This window comes from Pelmatolapia mariae, linkage group LG7, assembly GCF_036321145.2.
Source record: "Pelmatolapia mariae isolate MD_Pm_ZW linkage group LG7, Pm_UMD_F_2, whole genome shotgun sequence".
Taxonomy (NCBI): Eukaryota; Metazoa; Chordata; class Actinopteri; order Cichliformes; family Cichlidae; genus Pelmatolapia; species Pelmatolapia mariae.
The window spans coordinates 28,032,467-28,060,188 of NC_086233.1; the positions used below are offsets into that span (position 1 = coordinate 28,032,467).

The window sequence follows — 27,722 nt, forward strand, 5'->3', positions numbered from 1 at the left end:
CCACTTTGATTTGATTAGTTTAAATGACCTGCAACAATCACCCAGGAAGACATGTATAATCCTGCTGCATTTTGAAGCAATGTGGGTGCATCATTGTGATATTCTACTTAAAAAAAGATCCTAGGAAATCACATTGAAAAGAAAAATCATTAACACAGTGGTGTAGCAGTTAGCATTGTCACCTTGGAGCTCAAAGGTCTCAGGTTTGAATCCAGTCTGGTGGCCTTTGTATGTGGATTTTTAATGTTCTCCTCATATCTGGGTGGGCTCTCTCTCAGTTCTCCAGCCTCATCCAGCATGGGCTTACGTTAATTGGTGGTTCTAAATTGGCTGGTTCCTTGTCTCTGTCTCAGCCATGACACTGAATAAGTAGAAGAGGATGCATGGGTGGATCTAAGAGGTCATTTTTTGTTTTAGGGACCAAAAAGCCCAAGAGCCCAGGTGTAACGACCCTGTTTCTAAAGTCCGTACATCCCAATCAGATCAAGCAGACCCTTTTTTAGTTGACAAAGCTCTATACACAGAGGACCAGTAATGCAACCCACACCACGGCCTCTCAGGTTGGAGCTGCTAGGCATCAGTGGATTCGACCTTTTTTGGTGGATTTTACCTCTTGTTGTTAATTGTTGTAAATGTGCTCCAGCATCTAATCCTATAACAAGACAAATCAAGACAAGAATCACACACACAGTACTATTGTTGGTTTATTATAGCATGCAATTTCATGTGCTAAAATCTTCTTTTTCATAACTTAACGTCTCAGTGCAACCCCGAAGCAGTATGCCGCTGGGCCAAGCTGTCTGTAAGTCATTGTAATACATTTGAACAAGCCAGAAAATGCACCAGAAGAATCAGTCAGTAAAACAAAACTCAAACATTTTCATACATTATTAAGAGCACATAAATCATCACCACCATAGGTTAGACTTTACTCCAGCCCTGCATTACTGCACAATTAGTAAAAGGGAAACCTTTCACAACGTGATATTTCCAAGGAAATAAATGGAATACATAACAGTATTATTCATCTTGGGGACCTTTTGGATATACCGTCTCTTAAGGATTGTAGTTTCCTCATTCTGAAACATTACACAACTGCCCCAATGACTTAAACATTTAACTATATCTGATTATCACAGGTTGTATAAATGAGCGTCTATACTAAAAGTCCATCTAATGATGGTGTCAGACTGTATACAATGACGGATGTGTACCATCTCTTAATAGTTTACATTTCAATCGAACAATAGATTCGCAAATAAAATGTCTAATACAGACATGAATAGTCAGAAAACATCAGTTCATATGTTTCACAATCAACAAACAGGCTTTCCCCCCATATAATATAGAATAATGCGACACTTTTTTTCTAATAAAAAACATTTTTAGCAAACTTTCATATCCAAAAGAAGCAGACTTCGAATATACCAAGAAAAAAAAATACCACAACAACCAAATGTGGTTATAACAATAATAATATAATCTCTATTAAACAATAATTGATTTTCATGAGCAAGCAATTAAAATGCTGCAAGCAAACTTCAGCACTTGACGTGGCCACACAGTGGGCATGTGCAGAACTCTTACAGCGCTGGGTGTGTTGTATCACAACTACAGAATTGTCATTACTCCTCCGCCATCACAAGAGGGATTAGATCGCATGCATGACGCAGGATGCAGGGAGGGCCAAGGTTTAGGAGGAGGGTTGAAGGGAAGTGGGAAGGGGCACTCACTGGTTGCGATGGGAGAATCAGTGCAGTGCAGTTAGCCACTACAGCAGTGCTCCAGACACTTTATAGGAAACAGGGAGTATCACTTTGACATTACTTCAATACTCACAATACTGTTTTTACATACAGTAGTGCCCAGCCCTTTCTCATGTGAACACAAATAGCAAAGCCAATACTTAATACCGAGAGGCAAAGAAAACACTGGCAAAGTAAACATTGGCAAATAACATAATCAGTGCTAACACTTTAACCCATGTATGGTTGGGGTGAAAGGGTCAGTTATCAGCAAAGTGAAATTCAGGTAAATACTTCCACATAATATTCAAAGTGATGGATATAGAAAAAGCCAAAGTAGCTGAGCAAATTAAGACTTCCCTGAGCAATTCAAAACAGACATGGGTCCGCTAGCCCCCTCTAATGGAACAAAGCACAACTACAAGAGAAGTATCTCACTCCTCGACTTGACAGAGCCTCTCCCTCCTCGCACAGTTTACAGGGGAAGGAAAATTAAAAGCTGTGGGTCGGGGGGCGGATTTCAGAGACTGATTGTACTGTACCCAACATGGCACTTGACATTATTATGTTGTACTTCAAAGGTGAAGCTGTAAACAGATGCAGAGTGATAGTATAGGTAGCTGAGCTGATTTAATAACCGTCTGGAAGCAGCTAAATCCCTGTGCCTGCCCTTGGCTTTCACGGTCAGACAAAACAAAAAATAAATAAATAAAAGTTTTTAAAATTCTAAAGAGTATCACATCAAGTTATAATGAAATGCTCAGACCAATTTATCCAATTCCCTTCTCTCTCTTTCTCTCTCCTTTTACTTTTATAAAATAATGAGAGAAAATATGTTAATGCTTATGTTTCTGAGTTTGTTTTTTAAATAGGTACAGTAGCGGGGATAAGAGGAAATTAAGGAAGGAGCTTGAAAGACTTGAAAATCAGTTAGCTCCCCTCCTCAAGATTTAGAATTGGATGTAAACAAACCTCATAACTTTATATCCCATATATATATATATGGGTTCATGTTTTGTATTTATTACAGTCACTAAGAAAAATTCACTCATGACAAGAAGCCTCATATTTATAAAAGGAGTGAGGCACAGCAGGGCTGTATTGAAACAAAGCCACGGTGAAGTAGCACACAGTAATGTAACACAGACAAACATTAGAAAGCAAGTCTACCGTGATGTAAGACGCAACTAACAACAAAAGAGTGGCAAAAAACCTATACAAAAATACCCAAACAAACAACTTCACAGAAGTTAGTTAAATGAAACTAACCAAAACTTTTCAAAAAGTAAAACAAAGGTTTATAGCATGAACAGATGCACGAAGTGGCGTCCCTCTCTTGGGTAGGCTTGACCTTTAAACATCACGCACAGCTGGTAAATATTGTTTACACAACACACACACATACACAAACAAACAAAAAATGACCGGACCGGAAATAATAGACGGTGGACTTTTTAAAATGCAGTTCCGTTTTAAGATCACATTTGTGTTCGTTAACACCTTTGAAATGGTCCCCCCGCTCACACACCTTGTGTGTGAGCGGGGGGGCTGTAGAGCACATGCTTCGTTTTAGACCACGCTAAGGAGAGAAAGGCCACTGTATTTCATGTTTGTGTGAATGGCAGTCACATGACGGCGTGAAACTCTTTAACTTAATAAGAGTAGCTGATTAGTGCCACTACAGGCACAAAGAGATAAAACTGACTTGTAGAGAAATTAATTACATTTTCTCTAGCTGCTGCTTGAACTACAAAGTCTGTTCCTAAATAAAATACATTTATGTTAAAAGTATTGTATCATTCATTTAAAAAAAAAAAAAAAAAAGTAGAAAACTGACCTTAGGTGATCAGTGATCTTTTGAAAATTTAGGTCTGTATGTTTGTGCCTCTGATCCCATGACAGGACTGGAATCCAGAGGCTAACGTTTAAAAGATCATATGACTCAAAAGACAGAGGCTTGATTCACTATCAGCACTTTTTAAAGACCTCTGCTGCTCTTTTTTTTTTTAAATTTTCTCAGAAGGGTGCCGTGCCCTTTCTATTTTTGGTCTCAGTATAAGTAACATCTATGTCTTAATCTTTTCAGAGACGTAAAATGAAATGTCAATACGAAACATAAGGCTCCTCAGAGAAGGCATTTGTTATAGCCTAATAAGACATGGAAAAAAAATTTGTCCGCCTAAAAAAGGGATAAATAATCCCACTGTTTACCCTTTAAAAAGCTATGTGGGCCTTGACCATAAACCAGCACCTGCTTTGACACTTTTGGAAATGCATGTTTTCCAAGGCACAAGCTAAAAGCAAATTACACACAGCGAATTAATGTCAAAGCATTGAATGTATGGGACAGGCGTAAGTAAATGGAGGGTCTGCTGCTGCAAATGACTTCTGTTTAATTTCCTGTGTACCTAAATGCTGTACTGGGAGAAAGGATCTCAGTAAACTTGGCAAAACTGAAGAACATTCACTTATCTTATTGTCACCCATAAACTTTAGCTATCTGACAGCTTACGCAGAACAACAAGAAAAAAAAACCGAAACAAATGAATTCAATCCTATGTGACCAATCAGATGGTTTAAGAGCTCGCCAACCCTCCTTGTAAATATGACCAGATTTGGTACGGCAAACACAGACAAGTTCAGCATCTACTATATGGGAAAACTGGCTATTTACCTTCCTAGCCATAAACAGCAAAGTCGGAAAATTAGTAAAATGTGTATAACTCTTGACCTTGCAGCGTGGCACAGCACAGGCTGTTGACCTTTATCTGTCAAAGTTTCAGTTAGGCATGTGATCAACATATATGAAGGCTGGAATTAAAAGGTTTTCCATTCAACCAGGATGTGGAACTCAGGTGTAGCTCTTTGCAGGTCAGTGACTGACTTTGTGTCCTCTTAGCTTCCATTGAGCAGCATCTCTGGCCCAGGTGTTTTGGGACAAGCCCGGGTAGAAGTGTCACCCAGTCGAGGGGGTCCAACCTGGAGCTTCGCAATGCCCAGACCTCCTGAGACTAACCCTCCTGGAGACAGAGACTTCCTGCAAAACAGGAGAGAGCAAAGATGTGAGACAGGAAGACAGCGAGCGATTGTGCATCACTTAAGTCAAAAATGACTCAAGACTCGGGGCAATCCTGTGAACAGTGATTACCATGGTAATTCACCTGAAGGCCATTTTTTTCAACAGGTGAGCATCCATTTTTTCTGACTCTGTTTGTGGGTGCTCTGCTGCAGGAGATGAGATGAGGGTAGAGGAGCACGGAGGTGAAAGGAGAAGGGAAGCATCCTGAGACTGTGGGGTGACCAGGTCTAACGACTCCTGTGAGGCAAAATTGTAACACAAGACAAAGGATAAAGAGGTTTGGTCGATAATTAAACCATTTTTTTCTCAACTTGTTTTTTTAATGAGACTGTTTCCAGTTCAGAGTTGGGCAAATTCAACATCAATCTTCAGAACATGAAACTACATATAGCGTCAGCATATACAAAATCATACTGACCTGAGACTTTATTTCCTGCTGGTCCGAATCCTCCATGTCTAGAGCACAGAGTTCGAGCTCAATGTCTCGATCTGGGTCTGACTCGCTCTCGGCTCGGTCCTGATCCTGGCTAAAGGTGGTCCGGTGAGCTTGCAGATCAGACACAATTTTCTCTCCGCTCCCTATTGAAGTTCGTCTGGCATGTAGCTCTGAAGCACAGAGCTGCTCACTAAAGCAAACAGAGACAGGCACAGATCAGTTTTTTTTTTTAAAACAAAGATTACTGTGTGGTCATGTACAGTCATGTGAAAAAATAACATTTCCACAGGCCTTTAGGAGCTATAACTTGAAGTAATAGTTTTCTGTATGACTTTATACACATCGTTCTAGAGGAATTTGCTGCAATTCATAGAGGTTAGCACGCATTTGTTTCTGCACAGCTCTCTATGGTCCGGCATTAGAGAGCATTTCAGTCAGGTTTAGGTCTGGACTTTGACTGGACTATTGTGACACCTTGATTCCTTCATAGCCAATGTGTTAAAGAGTTGCTGCTGTGATTGATATCACTGTAATGCTGCATGACACAATTAGGTCTGAGTTTAAGTGGTCCAGCATATGACCTCACATTTCACTTTACAATATGTTGGCATCCACAGGAGTTTATTGTTAACTCAAGATGCTCAGATCCTTGGGCTCGCAAAATGAGCCTAATTCATCAACCCTCCACCACCGTGCTTTAGAGTTAGTGTGAGATGTCTGTGCTGATATGCTGTGCTTGATTTTCTTCAAAGATGGCACAGTGCATTATGGCCAAACATCTCTACTTTGGTCTCATCTGTTCCAAGGACAGGTTTGTATAGATGAAACTTTGCAAACCTAAGCCGTGCTGATATGTCACTTTTTGAGAGAAGAGGCTTTCTCCTGGTAGCCCTTCCAAACAAACCATACTTGCTCAGTCTTCTTCTAATTGTTCCGTCCAGAACTTTAAAATCCTAACTGAGGCTTCTAGTGTCTGATTTCTAGCTCTGACTGTTGCACAACTCTGACTATTTGGGGTAAATTTGATGGGATGCCCACCGCTGGGTACGCTCCCGAAATTTAACCAAACTTCTGCATTTGTCTCAGTGGTCTCTCTTGGTGATGATAAGTTAATCATGTGCATTTGATTAGCAGCATCTGGCTTCTACTTACCCTCTTAATTTCTATGGAGGCAGTAATGGTGTGCTTAGCCCTGTGAAAACTTCCTTTTTCACATGACAGCAATGAAAAAAAACTAGAAGGATAGAGTCTGAATGTAAATGCTGTACCTCTCCAGGAAACTGGAGTGGCTGGAAGAGTCTGATCCTCTGGAGCTCCACCTGTAGTCACTGTGATCCAAGTGAGCATTGTAATCTATGAATGAATGAAGAGTTGTAAAGTAAAACATTTGTAAAAACAACTGAATCACACCAAATAAAGCAAAATAAGAAAAAACATCAGTTTGCTTACAGATTAATTGTGCTTTAACTCTTTCCAAAGAAGGTACTGATCTACTTTTAAACATTTCTTATCTTTTCTCTTCTCTTTTGGTCCCTTTTGAGTTTTTCGTACGATATCTTCTTTCGTTTTTTATCCCTGCTCACCTTTGAAGTTGATGGGAGTGGTACTGGCGCTCCCTTGGCAGGCTGTTGCTTGGACAGGGTCGGTGGTGTGGTAGCCTGTGCGGGACGCCCTGGAAATGGCCCCCCACTTTGAGATAATGGGCCCCTCACTAAAGGGAATGATCGGGTCTTCATCTTTCAAGCGACGGTAGTTATCCAGCGAATGCAGCCATCGCTTCCCGACGCCGCTATCTCTGACGCCACCACCTCCGCTTTCGTTACTGTCCAACTCCTGCGTGGGGAAAACACGTGCACATTTTAAAGAGATCGCACACATCTGTACACAGCCAAAAATTCTGTGTTTTGCAATAAACAATTGATCCTTTTGTATATATGAAGAACCTTACCGAGTGCTCAGAGCAGGCGTGAGATGAGGTGTGTGCAAGCGTTTCAGGCTCAAATGAGCTGAGGCAGGGCCCGATGGTACCACAGGACCAAGGGGAGTAGTGAGCCAAGCCTTCATCACCTCTGAACCTGCATCCCACACACTGACCTCCACTATTTTCCACATGCTGAAAGAGAGAGATAGAAAAACAGTAAAAAATGATGGTGAAACAAATTACTTTGCTTGCTGTTCATTGCTCTAGATTTACTTGCCCAAAGGTCAAGGAGATTTATTTATTTATTTAATTTAAGATTTATTTTTCAATTTTTCAGGCACCTGAGGAGAATAGCTACACCTTTTTTTTTCCTCCACTGATCTTCGGCCAGGAATTTGCCATGAAATATTCAGCTATGTGAATGGCATGCTGGTTCAATATTTCATATGTTGCATTTGATAAATCATGCAGAAAAGCTAACATATTTTTAAGGTGCCCATTCTCTTTCCCAGTTCATTAAATACTGTCACCTTGCCTGGTTTCCTTTGGCACCTGTGCTGTGTGACACCTGGTTACAGCAATAAGAAGCTGGTCTTAACTCACCACATATGGACACCTTTAAAGGACCACCTTAAAGGCATTAAGTAGCCTTTAGCATATTTTGTAAATGATCCTGAACTTGACAACCAAGAGCAAAATTAAAGTGTAGATCAAAACACGATTGCTAAACACAAAGAACAGAAACCACTGTTCCCAAGCTTAAGAACTGGTAACTGAAAACCACACCCACCCTTTTTTGCTTCCCTATATGGACTTTGTCACTCTTTAAAACAGAACAGTTATCTCCCAGCATACAATATTGCTACAGCCGGTAAGTCAAAGGACACTTTGTTCATATCTCAGCAATCTGACAGAAAGGCGGTATTTGACACCCTGAGATGAGAGCGTGTTGGTCATCCCTGTGACAGATTGGCAGCCTGTGTGTGGGTTTAGATGGGATTCAATTCCTCCAAGACCATGCAAAAAGCAAAGTAACGTCCTTAAAATATAGCAGCCACATGTACTCACTAACTTGAATTTCTGCACTTGCTGCCAGTGCTGACACTTTGCAAAAATCACTGCGCCGACAGCCAGTCTCCTCGGTCTTATTTGCTTATTCTTGTTATGCAGAGTCTTTAAAATTTTACTGAACGTGTTAAGCAAACAATTAAAAAAGTTGTGCACCTAATAAGTGGTCGATTTAATCGTGGATGTTTTCACAAACAGACATCTGCCAAACTGTTAAACAAAGCTTTACTCCGCTGAAAGCCTGAGTCACTGCTTGGTGAAGTCTTGCCTTCTCTTTTTCTCTCTCACTTTCTCCCGCACAAACACACACACACACACACACACCCACACACGCCACAATTGTGCATTGCTATGGTATCTTCCTCCACAGTTGCTAGGCAACTATCTCCCACTTAAATAGCATTGGACACAGCTGAAGCATAAGCTTTTGGGATAGGAATTAAAAAACAACATAATTTAAAACCGTTAAAACACATAACCAATTCACCCCTTCGTAGCTTCAGCCGCCTGCAGTGAGCACGTTAATAAATATTTAATAAAAAGAAGGGCAGTTTTACTTGTCATGGCAATAAATCCCCTTAAAAGTGTTGTGTGTGTGTGTGTGTGTAGATAAGGAGAAATGGGCATCTCTCTTATTTGCTTTGATACCTCTGTTCCAAAATCGATGGTGAAGATGGGGGAAGACTGGGAGGGTCTGTTGGCACTGTGATGATGGTGATGATGAGCCCACTGTTCCTGCTTCCTTCTGAACAGATCCTCATAGCCTAGAGCAACACGTCCGTAGTCCTGAAGAGGGAAGCGATGGGCAGGGGAGGAAACATCAACAGAGATATTACAGCATATTTAGAAGAATAATATGAATAATAATATATCTGAACCCAAAATGGTAGTATTGATACAGCCTTTGCAGTCTTCTACACTTGTGTGGCCTAGATCTGAAACTGCTAGCATCCAGGGTGGAAACTGTAAATAACTATGCAATATAATGTAATGTCCTCTATGTGTCAGAGAAATGTTCACAGTGGTTATTTTTTCTATTAGTTTTCCTCATAATGTGTACATGCAAGTGGGGGGGATACTGAGTTGCATTGCACTTAGTGGATTCATTTTCTTTTCTTGGCTTTTAGTAACGCATAATAATGCCAGATGGGATCATGTTTGTTTGCTCTTTGCAGATTTTTTTTACACAGCATTTCCTCATTTTCACTTTTATCTTCACAAATACACCCTACAAAACGAGTCTTGTTATGTACGACAGGTAATGTAGCTCTGTCGGGGAAGTGCGCTTTAGCACTGCAGCAGTATTGCTGGTAATGCTATACGACGATGTGAGAAGGAGACAAGTGAGTGGGAGAGGCAGAGACATATTCGGGTGAGAAGTGGGAGGACTATAAAGGAGGATGAAGCTCCATGCTGCAGCTCTGTGACTGAAGGGGAAGGTAGAGGTGAGGCGATATGTGGGTGTAAAAAGAGTAAGAGAAGGAGAGGAGATGTTGCTGAAAAGAAGCAATAAATCTGTTCAGTGTAAGACAGACCACCACCAATTAAAAATTGATAAGGTAATGTAATATATTGGGATGTTACCATTATTTTCCTCAGTAGGGACCACTATTTTTTAATTACAGCATAACTCAGTCACTTATCTCTCCTCTGTATGCCCACTGATCAATAATTCAAATATATATATATATTTTATTTTAAAGACTTCTGCTCTTCAAATGAGCCATGGGGGAAATTACAATATCACCACTGAATTAAATGTCTAAGTGAGATGTTATTGATAAGAGCAAAGTTTATTTTTCCAGCCAATTAGTAGTGAGTGTTGCCCTCGGCAATGGTGAAGATGTGTTGGAAGATAAAGGGCCAAAAGCTGCAGTTCTTCAATAGACCACTTGGGGCTGGCTCTAAAAGTGTGTCAATTCCTGTAGACCCCCATGCAACATATGCCCACTTAACTGAAGAGATAAAACGTATTAACAGCTTTGTTCTATCATTTATTTACCCCCTCTCTGACAGCTACAGTGCCCTCCATAATATCTGAGCTTTTTCCCAGCAAAGATTTTAATGGTGATTACAGTAGCAGTGTTGCTGTTTTGGATGCTAGAAAAACATTTTCTTTTCACTCACTGTGAGCTCACTGTGTCGGTAACGGCTCTGCCTCTTTGCTCTGAGTGTGTGTAAATTATGACATCATCATCTTTGCTGCTGCTGCTGCATTATCAGTCTTTCTGTTTAAAAACTGGGGGCCGTGTGGGCTGTTGTCATACTTTTTATTCACATGCCTGCTCCGAGAGACGTTTCTATTGCAGGTCTATTTTTAGTCGCAAATGTGGGTGAAACGTTCACGTTTACATGGTGACAACTGCACTCTACAGACTCATAGATTAAACAAAGCATCGATGCAAACACAAAAAGTATGTCTTTTATATACAGTCTATGGTTGTTTCCCCTACCCTGTGTAGCCCTGCACGATGTTCAGCTCCAGAACAGTAGTTGCTGTCTAGAGAGTTGAACCTCTCCCTGAGTGGAGGTTGGTAGACAGAGGAATGCAGCACCTCTGGAGGCAGTGAGTTACTCCTGGCGTCCTCTCTGTGGTACAGCTGCAAATGTAATCATCAACATTATCAATAAAGTTGCAGAATTACCACACTTTATGGTAGTATGATAGTCGAGATTGCTCACCTGAGGCCTCCATACTCTCCTGCTGTCATAGAGGGGAGCGTAAACTCCATGAGCAGGGCCCATTGGGTGCCCTGGGTGGGCATGGAACGTGTGAGGTCCCATTCGATCTCTAGGCGGGTGTGATGGGTACCCCGAGGAAGAAGAAGAAGGTGGGTGTGGAGTTTGAGGTTCATTTGGGTAAGAAGATGGAGGACCAATGGAAGGTGGCAGAGAGGATTCTGGGACGTTGGAGGATCGCAGGAACCGAGCCATACAAGGTTTGTGAGGGGGATGAAGACTTGATGGGTAATAGGAACCTGCTGGAGAGTAGGAGGAAAAGAAGAAAAACAGAAGCTATGAGCACTTTCCGCCTATCGCACAACAGTGAAGTATTTCTGCACATCCAACTTCGTGTAAAAACAAACTCACAGGCTGGCTGATAGTGGGCAGTGTCATATGTGGAGTGAGGCTCCTGGTAGTACACCTCGGACGCCTGAGAAGGATGTGATGGACGCAGAATAAACTGACCATGTTTGGGTATAGGAGCACCACCATCAGACCGTCCGACTGTGGTCAAGGGAGACATCACTGATGAGTGGCTGACTGGAGTCCTGGGAGGAGAGAGAGGCTTCCTAATGAACAGAATGACAACACACAGAGAAAGAGTTAGTACAAGATTAGGACTGAGTTGGAAATTCATATGGTGCTAGAGTTTTCACCTGTAGTTATTCTCTTAGACATATAAACAGCAGTGCTACGCTTAAAGCAAAATTAACATTGATCACAGGGTTAAATACCAACAACAGAAGATGTAAACATCAGCAAACAGGTGGAAAAAACTCTTACTGTTCTGCTGACCCAGATGTGGTTTTGTTGGAGCCAGACACATTGGGCCCACTAGTTCCATTTGGCACAGCTCGCTTAGACTCCTCCATCACATCAAGCCCTCTGGAGATCAGCTGAGGGTGATTTAGGCTGGGAACTCCCTCCGCCATGGTGGCTGTGCTGTCTCCATTGCCTTTGAGCCCCTGTCCTACTCCTCCAGACACATCAGAGTGAATGCTGCCCTCCATGGTGAAAGTTTTATTCATTCCCCCCTGCGCTAAAGGGAACCCACGGCCCACACTGCTGCTCTTCTTGTTCCTCAATCTAAATCTATCGAGTAAAGGATGCACAACAGGAGCATTCAGTATAATGGACATGTATTAGGTGCTATTTTTTTTAATCATAGAAAATGGAAGTTATGTAGTTGCACACTCACTTCTCCAACTCATCCTGTGTGTGCGCAAATGTGCAGCTGGTTCCTCGAGGACAGCCTCCCTGCTGACGAAGATCTCGGCACATGCTGGTCTTATACTTGCTGTTTGCCTGAGGCTGCAAAATGCACAGACCCAACTATTAAACTACTACATTTATCTCATAGGTAAACCTACTATAATGAACATATCTCCCTACAACAACAATTTCAGTGCTTTTCCAGGCGAATGAGACTCACACGGCAATTTCAGTCTCTATTCGCTTGGCTATATGTGCTTCATGTGTTTTTAAAGACGAGGTTCAGTCTTCTCAACTAAACCTGTTAACTGTTAACAGCCCTACCAGCTCTTTAAAACAAATATTATGTTAATGGTCTTTTACAAACTTGCAGCACATCCCACCTTATACCTGGTTATCTGTTTTGCGACTATAACTGTTAGCCTCAGGGTACCTGTGGAGTTTCATGGCTCTTCTTGCTGAAGTTCTGTATGAATTCCACTAGACCATGAACCACCAGCTTTACAGCCAGCATCACACTTTCGAGCTCTTCCCATGATGGTGCGGAAGCATCTGCACACAGAACGACAACATACAGTTTGTTAAGCAGAGGTTTTTATTACTAGAAATCCACAAAATGTAATCTACTGCGCTGTGAAAAGGGTTGAATTACTAGCCCTAACCCATATTTCTCAACTTGTTGCTTCCTAAACCCAATAGTGGGATTAAAACAGTTCCACCCAAAAGTGGAACTGTAATTTTGGTAGGCCAGCCAATCCTGAGAAGGTTCACTAGTCTTCTGGGTTTTCTCTGTTTGTGGATAGACTCTGGCTGTGGTTCACTGAAGTTCCAAAGCCTTGGAAATGATTTGTGATGCTTTCCAGAATGACAGATGTCGACAGCATATAACCAGCAGGGTGAATTACTTTTCACACAGGTAGGTTTGGATAGCTTTTTTCCACTGATAAATGAAATCATCATTTAAAAATGCCTTTTGTGATTACTTAGGTTATCTTTGACTAATTATTAAATTTGTCTGATGATCCGAAACATGTAAGTGTGAGATACATGCTAGAATTCACAGAACTAAATTACAGAAAGCCCAAGTAGAATTCAACCAAGAAATTTGTAGTGTAGCCCTCTGAAAATATAGAATAAACAACTGAGACCCTGTTACCATTAAGTCAAATTAATACTCTCCCCATCTGGACAGTTATTTCTATCTTTTTGGACGTTCCTACACAGTCTAATAACTAAAGAAGATATGAAAGGAGGAATGGTAAAGCTAAATACTAGCATAATGAAATGTCACAGTAATATTTACAGCATCTTTAATTTGATAATTAACACAAAATACAAAGTACAGCTGAAGGACACATGACTATTTTGTTTGAAAAGCACAAGCTTCCAGTTTTTTGCTGGATGTAGCACAGCAGCAGCACTGCAGAGGGATAACACCCCACATGACACCAAAGAAAATATAGCCACTTGCAGTAATGCAGCATGTATAATATATTGTCTAATGATTTGTCATATTGTCAGAACCATGTTTAAGAGAGAGGCACAGTGCGGAATACATTTCTGAGTGCTGAGGGTGTATTTAAAAGACAAATAGACATCAAACACTTAGTCATTATGTTTTGATTAGTAAATGTTTAGCACACATGATGAATCATAACTTTCCCTCTGTCTTGCACAATTTGCCTTTTGGCATGTAAGCAGCACTTTTTTCACTCAACAATCCTTCTGAAACCCTAATAATTAGCACCATATGGATACTGTTACCCTGCCTCCCACCCTATAGCAGCTGGAATAGGCTCCAGCCCTCCTGCGACCCTCATAAGGATAAGTGCAAGAAAATGGATGGATTGATGGATGAATACTGTTCTCTGTGTGGCAGTCCACACCAGTGGCGTGTTGAAGCTACTGTAGGTGGAGTCACTGGGGATATCCAGGGGTAGAAATATGGAGTGAACTAATAAACAAAAATATATAAAAGAAAATAAAAAAATTGAATACTGTGGGCAAAATAAACAAAGTTAGAGAGGTTGAGACTGAGATGGTTTGGACATGTGCGGATGGGGGTAGTGGAGATATTAGACAGAGATTTGGAATGAGGACAAGCAATGGGTTGATGTGACAGAGGAGGATGCTAGGGAAGCAAATGAACAAACCAACCTGATGCTATTGTCCCACCGTTTATTTCACAAAAATCTGACTTGGGTCTTATTTTCTTGTTAATAAATGATACAAACTGTGGCGTGTGGGGCATGTGGAGAAAACCAGAAACAGCTTGAGATCCATGGTGTTAAGTGAAGGGACGTACCTGGGTTGTGGTCTATGTTGGCTAGCAGTTCTAGGTGTGGTCTAAGGCTTGTGAGGTTGGCAGGATCTCCTGTCCTCTGCAAGACGATCGTCAGCTCCTGAACACTCTTTGCAAACGACTCTGGAGACTGCAACTAGAGCAGATGAAAGAAGATGATGGTCGTTTTTCAAAGAATTAATAAACAGATGATTGCATTATTCCTCTGCTTCCGCTCTCCAGACGCTTGTTATAAACACTGCTTGAAATTTTAAAAAGCAAATTCAAGCTGTCACAACCTTGCACGAGGTCACCAGAGGTGAGGACACGAAGCCTAATGGTACCTTGTCAATGATGGACTGCATATGTGACTTGTGGACCAGGTCTCCATACAACAGAGAGGACCACTGCTCAGGTGAGATTCGCAGGCCCGCTTCCATTGCGATGTGGACGATCTGCGCGTCATGTTCCCTCCTCAGGGCCTCGTATGTGCGAAACTCCTCCTTGAGCTGCATCAGGGAGGAGTCCTCATCACGCTTTGTCACCTGATGATGAAGATGGATGAGCGAGAGAGAGCATGAGAGACAGGGGGGTGAACAGAAGAGGCAAGGACACAAATGACTTTTGTCTCCAATACGATTAGATAGACAAAAAAAAAAAAAAAATCAAACTTTAACACGATTTCAAAATAAAGCTTCATGTTCTCTTGTGTATATTATAAATAGTGCACTTAAAACTGAGGCACAATTTTAGGTTATCAACACCATCGACGTTTTGTAGGGTCAGAAAATTTAATGATTAAGGCTACTATGATAATTTTGTACCAGCAATGAAATCATGTTATAATGCACACCTGCATAACTTCTTTGGAAAAATGTGTGCCTGTTTTAAATTCCCGTTAACTCATCAGAAAATCTCATTGTCCTTAAATTACAATACATTTCTATCTGTGAAACCTCAAATGCTGAGTGTCGTGTTTGCAATTAGTCTCGTAAATGAAACAGAGCTGTCACTTTGTCAACATGTGGTGTCTTCAGACTCCAAAACTCAAATTCAGATCACACAAAGGGACTCTCCCCTTCTCAGAATCTGCCCTATGAGTAATCATCATAAGACACCAACGCACTCACTGCCAGCTGTTTACAAATATAAAAACACAATCAAATTTCACGATCAGGTTTTGTCTTTACTCCTTCATCTATCTTTGCATCGTTTATCTTTCTGTGTATCTCTGTGATGTCTCTGTCTGTCCTGCGAGGCGGGGCAACAGGTGCAAATATAAACTGCCGTTGCATCACAAGCAGATAGCTGGCATTTCTGCCCTGCCAGCGATGTCTGTCATCAGATAACAGGCATAAAAATACACATGCACGCACACAGACGCACACACACACACGAAAATATATTTAAAGAAGCCCATCTTCTTAATAAAGAAGTGGCCTTTTATGAATTATTAGTACCAGTATTTAAGTGGTGAGGATTCACACTGTAATCCACTGGATTGTGCTCATTTTCATATCCATCCACAGCTGAAAGGGAGTTTTGCAAAGCTTTCTCAGACACTATGACTAATTTTAAAAGAATCGTTATTTTTACTTTTTTTTTTTTTTTTGGAAAACATTGTACTGACGAGAATGTAAGTTCTGGAAAGTACCTACACAACCAATGCCAAAAAGGGGATATTAATCTGAAGCACCGCCTCTTCAGAAAAGAAACCTGTGGTCGTACATGACAATCTATTTAGGTCCCCTCCATTAATGAGGCCATTTATCATGGCTTGGGTTCTTAGGACAGCACCCAACTGTGATGGTTTTGTAACGTTTGACATAGAACAAATTCAATGATCTGTGGTTTGCTTGTTCAGTTCACTGAAATGTAGAACTTGTCATTGCAGCATGTTTACACATTCCTGTAAGTGTGCATACATCTATTGCCTGTACCTTGAAGCAGGAAGCCCTGTAGAGCAGCTGCACAACGTGGCCTATGCTGGTTTTGGAGGCCTGGGGGAATCGAGCTTCAAGCTTTTGGACTACAAACAAAACCAGCACCTTCCTGGACAGAGCTGAACCGTCCTCCAGAGCCAGTAAGACAAGCTTCAGTGCATCTTCTTGCATAGCTGATGGGACGACGAGTTGGAGGGTTATACGGGGATTGAGAGATTGATAGGATAGGAAAAAGGTGGTAATGAAGGGGGAAGTCAGAATGAAAGTAGCAGTATATGAAGAGGAAGTGGGGAGAAAAGAGAGAACTTTTTAGCACAAACACACTCAGTGACATGGGCAGCATGCACATGCTATACATATTCGAATTTTCAACACTGGTTACATAAAGACTAAACAAAGGCAAGTCTATATCTAGTAAACAAAGGGTTTTGGAGGTGTCCTCAGACTTAAATGAACTCATTGTGTTATCATGACGAGAAAATCTTTCCCAGTCAGAATCTGCCCTATGAGTAATCATCACAGGACACCAGGTTCCAGCACCAGCAGTCAGTTTGATGAGGCAATTTAAACAGTTCTGGACACAATGAGTCCACTGACTTGATAAAAGATGACAGGGTGACACAAATCTAGTCTAAGAGCATGAATCGTTAATGTTAAGGAAAACTCTTTAACTGCACTGCTTCCACCTTTAATACTTCAGAGTGTCAAATGTTTAATAAGTGATAGTTATAAGACAACATGTTTTACATGTTTACATCTTTAGCATACCTTACAGCACTCCAGTGATGATGCATATACATTATGCAAATGGTTGGAATTTAGCTGTGATTAGAAAGTGCTCTGCCTCACAGGCATGAGTATAGAGGCACTATGCGATATAACTAATATGTTTCTGTCATGCACACTTACCGGGTCCCAGAAACTGGCAGCCCCGTGCCCTCACTGCAGCCCAGAGGTTTGCAGAGAGCTGCTGGGGGTTCTGGTGCTGAAGGATGAGCTCGGTGACTGTCCTTTCCCCCAGAGACCGGCCTGCCCGAACCGCCCGCACGCGACCCTCCTCCTCCACCAGCTGGCAGTTCACCAAGGTCACCAGCTTCCTCTGCATGGGCCTACTGAGCACACTCGGGCTCAGGTTTGCCACACCTGTATTAAGCGACAGCTCCGGAGTTAAACCCACTGTTTCTAAAACCAAATAACAATGAAAGCATTCACTTTAGTCATCAGATATTTAGTCTCAATTAAATAATAGCTGAAGAAAAACAAATTAAGAAGAACTTTATCCTGCTACACAAAAATAACAGCTGAGCAGTCAGTGTTCTTATGCATCTAATAACCTCCAACCAAAGACTTGCTTTTCCTTCTTAACCAGATATGATCACTTATGAGCAAAATGATGAACACTGCCCCAATCCCATAAACCGGAAGTCTATGAACAAAGAACCAGTCTTTTTCAGTAATAAAATCTTCTTTTTATATAGTCCGCAGAGAGATGAATGTTCCTTCAGCCTTATAAAAGCACACAAGCTTCCAGCATCGTGAGAAGTGTGAGAATCATCAATGCCAAGTTACACAGGCAGCCCAACTGCAGTCCCCACGCACTGAATATAAGGAGCTTAATTCTTTTTCACAACTGCCCAAATGTACCATACAAAGCACACATACAGTACCTTTTGCGCCGCTGATAGGCTTTAGGTAGAGAGCCAGCTCTTCTACACACATCCTGCAGACCTCATAGTGTTTAACCTCTGCTGCACTGCTCAGACTCACGGGTTGAACATCTGGGACCTGATATCATACCAGGGATGAACACAGAAGATATATAAACACATAAAGCTTCAGGCTTTTCTCACTGTGACAGTGTCACAATCACTCACATAAACAGGAATTCTCTCTTTTTTGCCTCACCTGAGCGCCAACCAGCTGCAGCAGGGCGCAGTTGACAGGCAGCAGGTCGATGTCGGTGCTGATCGGCGTCTGATCAAAGGGACAGGCCTTGCGGTGCAGTTTGTGTAGGCAGGTCTTACACACCGTGTGGGAGCATCCCAGACTGATGGGCTGGTGGCCGCTGCTGTCAAACTCATTGTAGCAGATGGGACAGGACAGGAACTCTGTCCACTGGGCCGCCTGCACTGGCATCCTGCCACCACACCACCGAGACAGGCGATGCCGAGCTCAGGTGGAACGCATGTCAACGACCCCGACAACAGCACCTGCTTGCCAGTGCCAACGATGACTGTAAGGAACAGGATGTAAAGATGTGAATTAGCTATTTAGGGATCAATTAATATATCTCATTTGAACTCAAATATCATTTGGACCGATGTGCATGAAGCCCAGCAAATGTGAACACTGGATAGGTATTTCAGTTCCGTGCATTTTGCAAAGTACAAAGGCAGCCCCTCACATGTCATAAAAGTTATACATTTATCATTTCCAATGAGGGCAATAAAAGTGTTTAACTTCCTAAAAGAAGTAGCTGCCACTGGGTAGGTGTGTGTTCCCCAAACACACACTGCAATAAATGGCACCTCCTCAGCGAGAACACAGTTTCAAGTCCAGGTCTATATTTCACCGATCTCATTACAAAAGCAACAACAAGTGGGAACAGATGATGACAACAACAGCAAGTAGGAAAGAGAATTTAACAGCATTATTTGTGAACCTGTTATGAGAGTGCAAAAGTTGAGAATGTATATTAGAGGAGAAGCCAAAAGAAAAGTTTTACATGATTGTGAAACTGAAATCAGTCATGCCAAGTCTTCCTGGTTTGCTTTTTATAACATACCGTACTCTTGAGTGTGCATGAGTGTGGAGATAACTGATAAGCACTGACAGTTGTGCACAGACAGCTATGCACATAGAGCTGAATAGTACCAGAATCATGTTTTTTTTTATTGTGAGGACAATTTCAAAGCCGAACACTGCACCAATACACACAGAGTATCATGAAAAGTTGAACCAAAGTAATTCTAGATCATTAATACTGGTTTTAATATCCATTGTTTTTTTTTTACAAAACTTAATTATACATTTTCCAATATATTTTAAATCATGTGCGCAGATAATTGAAAATAAGCCGAAAGCCGCTTTCAAGATTTGAGTCGCTTTGACAAAATGTGCAGGATATAATGCCGGGATACTCTATTTTACTACATTAACATCCAGATTACATTAGTGCTTTAATAAAATACTGCTGTGATTTACTAGAAGAGTCAGGCTTAGCCAGAATTTACTCACTGTGTACAGCATGAGAGAGGAGGAAAAGTATCAGGTTTATTTTTGAATTAATAATGGAAGTTTGTTTATGGGATAAAGTAATGCTGTGGTTTTATTTTTGTTTTGTTTTTTCTGTATTATATTGCATGTTATTTATATATGAAATACTTAGTATATTATAGAGATGTTATGACTAATCTGAAACTATGATTAAAAACATCTTGTCAGTAGATGATTCAGTTGACCAAAAAATCCATTCATTCATATATTTTCTTAGCTGCATTTTGAACTCAGGGTCAGCAGAGCCAAGCTGTCCTGGAAGGAGAGATGTGCTACACCCTGGACAGGTGGCCAGTCAATCACAGGGCTGACACAGAGAGAATCAACTGACAAGCACACATGCAAATGTGCTAATATTCTGTGTAAAAGCCTCATGACTAAGCTTCTATACATAGCTTGTTATTGACCTCTTGCGCATAATCCCATTAACCAAACGCAAAATCTTTCATAAAATAGAACCACAAAAAAGAAAAAAATCAAACAAAACACGATTCTTCCGTCTCCACTATACAAAATGTTTAACACTGCCTTCAAATGGTGAGCACCTGTTGCATTCATAGTCTGTTGCATCTGCTCAAAGTACAATAGTCACTAGAATAACAACAGCTGGTGCCCTCACTCAAACGGATTTAGAGATACAATAAAATAACTTTATCATGCACACGCTAACTGAAAAAAAAAAGACAACGATTAGAGAGAGCGGTTAACCGGCTGGACCGGTTTTTGTTTACATGTGTAGGTACTGCATGTATCAAACTAATGGAGAACTATTATCCAAAACCAGAAAAAGACACAATTTTTAATGTTATTTTAAATACTATTTTTTGGAAGCTTTATGAAAACCAAGTCTGTTAACAATTGCAACTTTGCAGCAGAGACGAGGTCAAAAAAAAGAGGAACTGTGCGCATTACGCACGTGCTGTACTCCGCGTTAAACAGCAAATATGCCCAAAAAGTCGCCGCAAACTGCAAATCCATATGCAGCCATAATCACATAAATGGCAGCCTGCCAGATATACTGCAAAACAAGACATACGCACCTTCGGAACGATCCACGACTCGCCTCGGCAGCGCTCTCTGCTTGGCCGCGTGGATAGCCCCGCTCTGTCCTCGCGCGTCATATTTCCTTCCGCGAGAAGCCCAAATATAACACCGGTTACAGCTTTTGTAGCCCACAAACTGCTAAAGAGTGAGGTAACACTCATGTGATGAACCGGCTTCTGGGGGCTTTTTGGAAAACCAAGAAGGTGGGGAGTTTTACCTCGCCGCGTGAGCCGGATAAAGTCTTTCTGTGAGTCCTTGCAGACTAAGGGGGGTGTAGCCTCTGGGGGCAACTGTTTAGCCGTGATTCACTGTCTGTAGTCACGTTGACAGCCACCTGTTCCTGTTCTGACAAACTGCTATCCCGTCATTTTTTTTTCACAAATAAGCCTGGCCTAAGCCCCAGCTACAACTGTGGCTGAGTGCTCGAGGTACAGCAGTACTTCCCGGGTTGCTCGATGCAAGCCTACGCTATCACACCACTATTAAATTAAAAAGCATGAGTACCTCACATCACATGAGTGGCAAAAAAAAAAAATGTCATAATAGACACAAGATTTTTATTTCTTGCATAAGTGCATCACTGCTGCATTTAGGCAAAGCATGCCGCATGCACATACAAACAGACACAAAGCCCACACAGTCATGAATACTTCCAGTCTTGTGACAGAAAGAAGTGGGTGTGCATTACTGCAGACCACAACTTCCTCATCGAGGTCCTCTCCTTTTCTGATTACACTAAAAAAGGGAAATTAACCTATGAGCAATGATTTTTTTTTTTTTATTATTCTTTCGGGGATGCCTGTGGCAGAAGCGCCTCGAGTTCTCACTTGAGCATGTGACATTCTGAAGAGCATGAACAAAGAAGAGGGTCAATATAAGCGAGCTTGGTGAAATTTAAAACACACAAGCATTCCAAGGCCAAAGCAGTTTTTTGTTTTCCTCGCATGGTGCTGCTGAGCTACCCACTCTACTTAGTTGATGATGAGAAGTACATTGTGTCTTTACAGCCAACAGTTGGCGAGCTATCATCTGGCTGTGAGTCCCTGCTTGGCCCCCTCTGGGTGGGGGGGGGGGGGGGGGGGGCATCTGGAGTTTCCTTTGGCATGTCTCACAGAGAGACGCACACACAGACAAAGATTGTTAGGGAGTGTTCTACAGAACTTGAAGTAATACTTCTACAGCGGGGTGACATTTAGCTCATCACATGGGTATTTGCAGTTTGATTTAGGCTTAAATCGACACTTATGCTTGGACTAAGACTGAGTTGACACAGTTGAAGCTCTTAGAAAATATCATGCCACAGCTCAAGTCCTTGTTACAGTTACAGGTTTTCGCTACACACTGAAACCTAAGTTCTGCTACTGAAAATGGCAGCACATTTGAAAGGAATAGCGGAAGTAAGGAGCATCCAGCAAACAGCCAATGAGACTTCAGTCCAAGCAGAACACACCCACTAGCCACCAGGATTAGGTCATAGCTGGAGTGAGAGCTAACGGGCATGTAGTAACAATGGATGGGTGAATTTTGATATGCGGGCCTTACACCTTACGTGTGCGTCTGTTGCCGCCAGCGATTCCTGAATGTGTTGAGTCATGATGTTTTAACTCTGACTCCCGCTTAAGTATTTCTGTAGGCCCAGCGGAGCGATGTGGCACAGTTACCTCTATTCCACCCCCAGTATCTGCAGAGAGACCCTTCAGGGGCAGCACTACTTCTTCATACACTTCTGTGTTTGAAGAAAGCAAAGAATGTGGGGCGTACAAAGGGAAATATTTGTATTTCTAAACAATTTTAAGGCCAACATCGCATAGTAAAAGTGAAATAGGAAAACATGTTTTAAGCAGTTATGCAGTGCTTAGAAAATACAATCTTAAATTGGCTGTGACAGCTATAAGTTTAGGGCCTCCTTGTGGCTTTGCAGTCCAAGACGTTCAGACACACAGATAACTGTACCGTCTCTAAGCCAAATTCTGACGTAATGTATTTGGATGCCTGACATTCCCTTTTATTGTCAATCCACATTTCCTGTATCGAGGATTCACAATACAATACCAGCATGACAAGACCCCCCCTGTGATTCATCACAATATCTGTGTAAACAGAGAAGAAGAAAAAAACACAGAAGAGCCACAAAGCACTAATTATGTATTGATACACTATGCTGCGGTGTTAGTGTCAGTGTGTATTATGACTGCTACTGAATAAGGCACCACAGTTGCTCAAGGTCACAGGTTCAAAACCCAACGCCTTTTTTTTGTGTGGAGCTTGCATGTTTTCTCTGTACACAGTTTCCTCTGGGACCTCCGGTTCCTCCTGCCATTGAAAAACATGCTTAGTTAATGCTGCTTATGAAGGCCAAGGACATTCTCGCAAAACATATCAATGCTTTCAAGAGTTTTACAATAAAGTGCAGTTGGGTGGGTGGGGGGGGTTGTTGGGTTCCCCTACTTTTTCCACCGAAACGTAATTTACTTGGCAGGAAATCACGTTTTAGTCCCACATGTTTTAAATATCAGTAGAGTATTTGGCAACAGTACATCCATAATATATTGCAAGAGTAAGTGGTACGATACATATTGCTAAATCAGTATTTTGTCCCACCTCTTATTTAAACTATAAAATCACACCATAAGAGGTCTATATGTGGCTGATAAAGGCATTTATTCTTTATTGGACTAACACTCATACTCCTGTTACTCTAAGACCATTTCTATTACACATGTACTAACATAGATACACTGAATGGGATCCTTAAGGATTGATGGGCAAGCAAACATTACTCACAAAGCTTTAGAGGCTGAGTTGAACCTAAACCAGAGGAATTTAGAGTAATTTGAGGTCCGCTAGCCCCTTCTCAAGAGCATTCCTGATACTGTGAGTCTATAATAGGTGCAGCAATATGCACATAACCACATGCTTTTACCACATTACTGCTAGCTAAGCAGATATAGACCTCAACACTCAAGAAGAAAATCGCTACAAAGCAATGAACACAGTAATGAACACATCACAGCTCCAGTTTATTCATATTTAATGCCTCTGAAATATGTCCACACAGTATATGAAAAAAGGTTGAAATATTTCTAAATACTCGTGACTTTTAACAATTTTTGCAAACGTGCCAATGACCTGTTAAATTCAACCTCACAAATATCACAGTCATAATTTTACCATAATTTTACCATCCAAGCCTCGTGGGAACATCGAAGCACAACAAGGCTGAAACTTTACGCGCACGACACTGCTGCCAATAACATCTTTCAGTGTTTACATTTTAAAGTTTAATGGATACTTCAAAATCGCAAATCGGAAAACCTCATTTCGCAGTGACAGTTTTTATATGAATGAAAACTTTCTATTTGAGTAGGCAGCAGCACCTCTGTGAAGTGGAAACAATAAATGCAAATGACAGTCAGCAGCAGATAAAGGATGAAGGGAAAGTTAGACTTTAACACTGAGAAATGATGGCGCCAGGTAATTGTTTGCAAGACTCTCAAAGGGCACAGAAAATCCAATCTGCTGCACAGGGAGCACAGAACGCTGATGCACTTCGAGCCTGCGATATAAAACCATAACATAAAGTCGCACCAATACACTGGAATTACCACACAGCTCGTTTTAAATGTTGTCATAGCTTAGCAACTCTAAGCCATAACAGTGCCAAGATAACCCTGTTAAGACAATGGTACTCGTGAGTTCATTATATTTCATATCACTTGTTTCACCATGTCATGTAACTTGTTTTTTCAGTGTACTGTGGGGGTATGTGGGCTCGTGTGATTATTTATTCATTATGTCTGTCATCACAGTGTGTGGGGGTAGTGTCTAAATGGGAGGCAGGGCACTCATACATCTCACAAAGCTGCAGCTGGTTGTTTTATACAGCATATATACACACTGCACCATAGTCTGTTTCACTTTGCCTGTGATTTGTGTCTGCAGCAAAGTGGAGGGAGGGCTGCTGCACCTTTGGTTAATAATGTTAGGACACAAGGTTGCTTCCAGTTGCAAATCAGCAGGTTATACAGTAACCTTCCCTGCAGGGCGGCCATGCTGCATGCTTAAACTTTACGATGACAGCGGCGGTAAATAATATGCAACACCTGAACTTGGAAACTGCTCTGCTACGGCTCAAGAAGTCACTCTCTCAGCAACAGCGATGTTACTCCATAAATTTCACATTGGCTTGGAAGCGATCTCCGCGCACTGGAGCCAACATTAAGCAGTCTCCACCATTACAGCAGCACATCTACTTTCATATCGCTTCACATATTGCCACTGAGTGCCTCAACTCTTTCCAGAAAAGCCCCTCGTTTGTATTCCCAGCTCACTTAAGTGCTGTCACTTCATTTCAACTGCAGCCCACCTTCTTTTAATATAACACCAGTCCCAATTTAATTCCAGAAATTAATGCGATAGGAGCATGATGGTTACTATAGACATTGCTTCTTCTTATTATTTTTTTTAGATCATGAGCCATGATACAAGCTCTTATTTGCAAACGAATGGGGAATAAAAAAAAACCTAAACAAAAACATGTAAACAACCCCAAGATGTCAAAGGCATTGCAGAAAAATCTGAGCAGCGGGAGAAAGTAGCGCGCACCTCTGGATAAGTCACTTACCTCACGCGTTACACCAGAACACCGGAATAAACATATTCATAGCCATCCACGTGAACATGCCTTCAAAATTATTCTTCATCAGTTGCAAAACAAGCGCAGGGGAAACATTATTTCTAATGCGACACTGACACGGCACGGCATCCCAGAGCAGTAGAGACAGGTGCCTTGGTCCGCTTTTAATCCTCTGCCCCCCTTTCGCAGAATACGTGACAAGAGACGCTCGCTCCTCTCAGGTACGGCGAGCCACACGCCCTCTGCTTGACAAACCGAAGCTGAAACGAGGAGATGGTGGTATTGCTCCGCCAGTGATGGTTCCCGAACTGGCCCTCATCATCGGACTCAGCACCGAGCTGCACGGACAGAGAGGGGCACGCTCCTCCCCAGATACGATTTACTAACTGCACCGCGGTTCGGCTTCAAAGGCTGGTGCGTAAGGGTCAGGGGAGCGGTGTAATGAGGATGGCACTAGTTTAATGTTGTGAGCAAGGATAAAAAGATGTAAAGAGGCAAGCCGGAACAAGCCGCTTTTCGAGGCGTGGGCTGTGAGCTTTTAAAGGAACAGACCGAGAAGCAGGGTGGTAGAGGATGCGCATCGACAAGTGCGTCTGCGAAGAGGAAGTTCACACACGAAAACACAAGCAGTTCCCGCTTGCTGTTGCAACCATGTTCGAAGCTGTGGAGTAGCGGAAAAAAAGCATGTTTAAACTTAATTGCCTTTACCACTGTATGAAATGTTTTCAAGCCCACAGCCGTGTTTAACAATGCTGAAAAGCTTCTCTTAGATATTTGGATAATACCTGTAGTAGGTCTAGGTGAATATATTTATATATTATTATATATATTATGTATATATTTAATGATCCATTCATTTTACATTCATTTTACATTTTTGCTGTTTACGAAATAGCAGTCATGTGTGAGCGCATTTACAGACTTTAGTGATCAGTAAAACAAGTTACTAGTGACTAAAGTCATTATGACTGTAATCCTGGTCTTTAATGAGTTTAGCCTTGATTTTTAGTCGAAATTTGCACGCTTGTCACATTATTGTCATTGTTTATATCTGAATCACACTTTTGTAATAACTCAGGCTTTTCCCTCAGTGAGCTGCTGTTCACTGCAGGAGACGTGAGCCTACTCATTATGATTCATACTGGAAGGCTAAATCTGTTCCAAAACACACTTTGAGCTGTAAACATGTTATCTTACATATATAATCAAATTTTCGTCTTGTGCCCCAAAAGCCCTTGATGTACGAATTTCTGTAAGCTAAAACTTTTTACAGTAAATATTACAATCATGCTGTTATGAAAAGCAAAAATCTTTCCAGCACGTGTTACATGTTTGATGTCTAACAATATAAGTGGTGCACTGAGGCTAAGAATGTTTCCTCAGTGACTTCTTTGGACCTGTTTAACTCTACCTTGAACAGTATTATTTTTATATAAACCAGAATAAAGGTACAACATAATGTTTAACACCTTATATTCAATTAGAACCATAATAAAACAAACAGTACTAAACTGCTACAGTTTTCAGGATAATAGTAACATGATAGTTTTGAATGTATTCTACAGTTTAAGTCTGAATTAGGGTTCATTCAACTATAAGAAGATAAAATTCGGTTGTTTTTTTTATTTTGAGATTTGCAGGACTTTGTATGACCACAAAGGCTTCAGAAAGTGAAAGGTAAAATAAAAAAAATGGCTTTATATCCATCCATCTGTGGACTATCAGGAGGAACATCGAGTGTGTCTCCAGGCCAGTTGAGAGATGTAATCTCTCCAGCATGTCATGGGTCTGCCATGGGGATTCCACACAGTGGGACATGTATGCAACAACCCACCCAGGAGGTGCCCAGGGGGCATCGTAGTCAGATGGCTAAACCATCTCAAGTGGTCCTTCGATGTAAAGGAGAGGGGGTCTACTTTTTGCCCTTCGCAAATGACTCAACTCCTCACGCTATTTCTAAGAGAAGGGCCAGCCACCCTTCGGTCATGTTACTGACTTGTTGTCAATTAACCTTATTTGTATAGCACCAGTTCACAGAAACAGCCATCTCAGAGTTCATCATACTGTAAGGTAAGGATCCTACAGAATTAGAGAAAAACCCCTGTGAGCAACCACTTGGGGGCAGTGTGGAGAAAGAACTCCCTTTCAACAGGAGGCCACTGCAGGCAGAATCAGACTTTTGTAGGAGTAACCACAGAGCAACAATAAAGAAGACAACCATTCATAATATGTAATAATGGCACCTGTGTTACCTGTTGCAATCATAACTACACAATTTATCAAAAAGGAAAGTTTTAAACCTAATCTAGAGAGATTAGTAGAGAGGATGTCTGTGTCCTGAACCCAAACTGGGAGCT

The 27,722-nt window shown here is 41.5% G+C and overlaps 1 protein-coding gene across 6 annotated transcripts; it reads right to left on the minus strand.

Moving 5' to 3' along the window:
- Positions 1–702: 702 nt before the first annotated feature.
- rc3h2 (ring finger and CCCH-type domains 2) lies at positions 703–25,627 on the minus strand. Of its 6 annotated transcripts, none has more exons than XM_063478761.1 (20): positions 25,354–25,627; positions 18,315–18,642; positions 18,077–18,194; positions 17,319–17,591; positions 16,407–16,582; positions 14,811–15,011; positions 14,491–14,623; positions 12,619–12,737; positions 12,172–12,284; positions 11,769–12,065; positions 11,340–11,542; positions 10,932–11,230; positions 10,703–10,849; positions 8,898–9,035; positions 7,209–7,373; positions 6,844–7,093; positions 6,529–6,613; positions 5,243–5,450; positions 4,907–5,061; positions 703–4,782 (listed from the first exon to the last, which is right to left on the minus strand). In XM_063478761.1, exons 2-20 carry the CDS (start codon positions 18,543–18,545, stop codon positions 4,641–4,643), a joined length of 3,453 nt encoding a protein of 1,150 aa, XP_063334831.1. In that variant the 5' UTR covers positions 18,546–18,642; positions 25,354–25,627; the 3' UTR covers positions 703–4,640. The 6 variants fall into 6 exon arrangements, with proteins under 6 accessions (XP_063334831.1, XP_063334832.1, XP_063334830.1 ...); XM_063478762.1 differs by having other exon boundaries at positions 11,757–12,065; positions 17,319–17,552; positions 25,354–25,626; XM_063478760.1 differs by having other exon boundaries at positions 10,932–11,227; positions 11,757–12,065; positions 25,354–25,626.
- Positions 25,628–27,722: the final 2,095 nt, after the last annotated feature.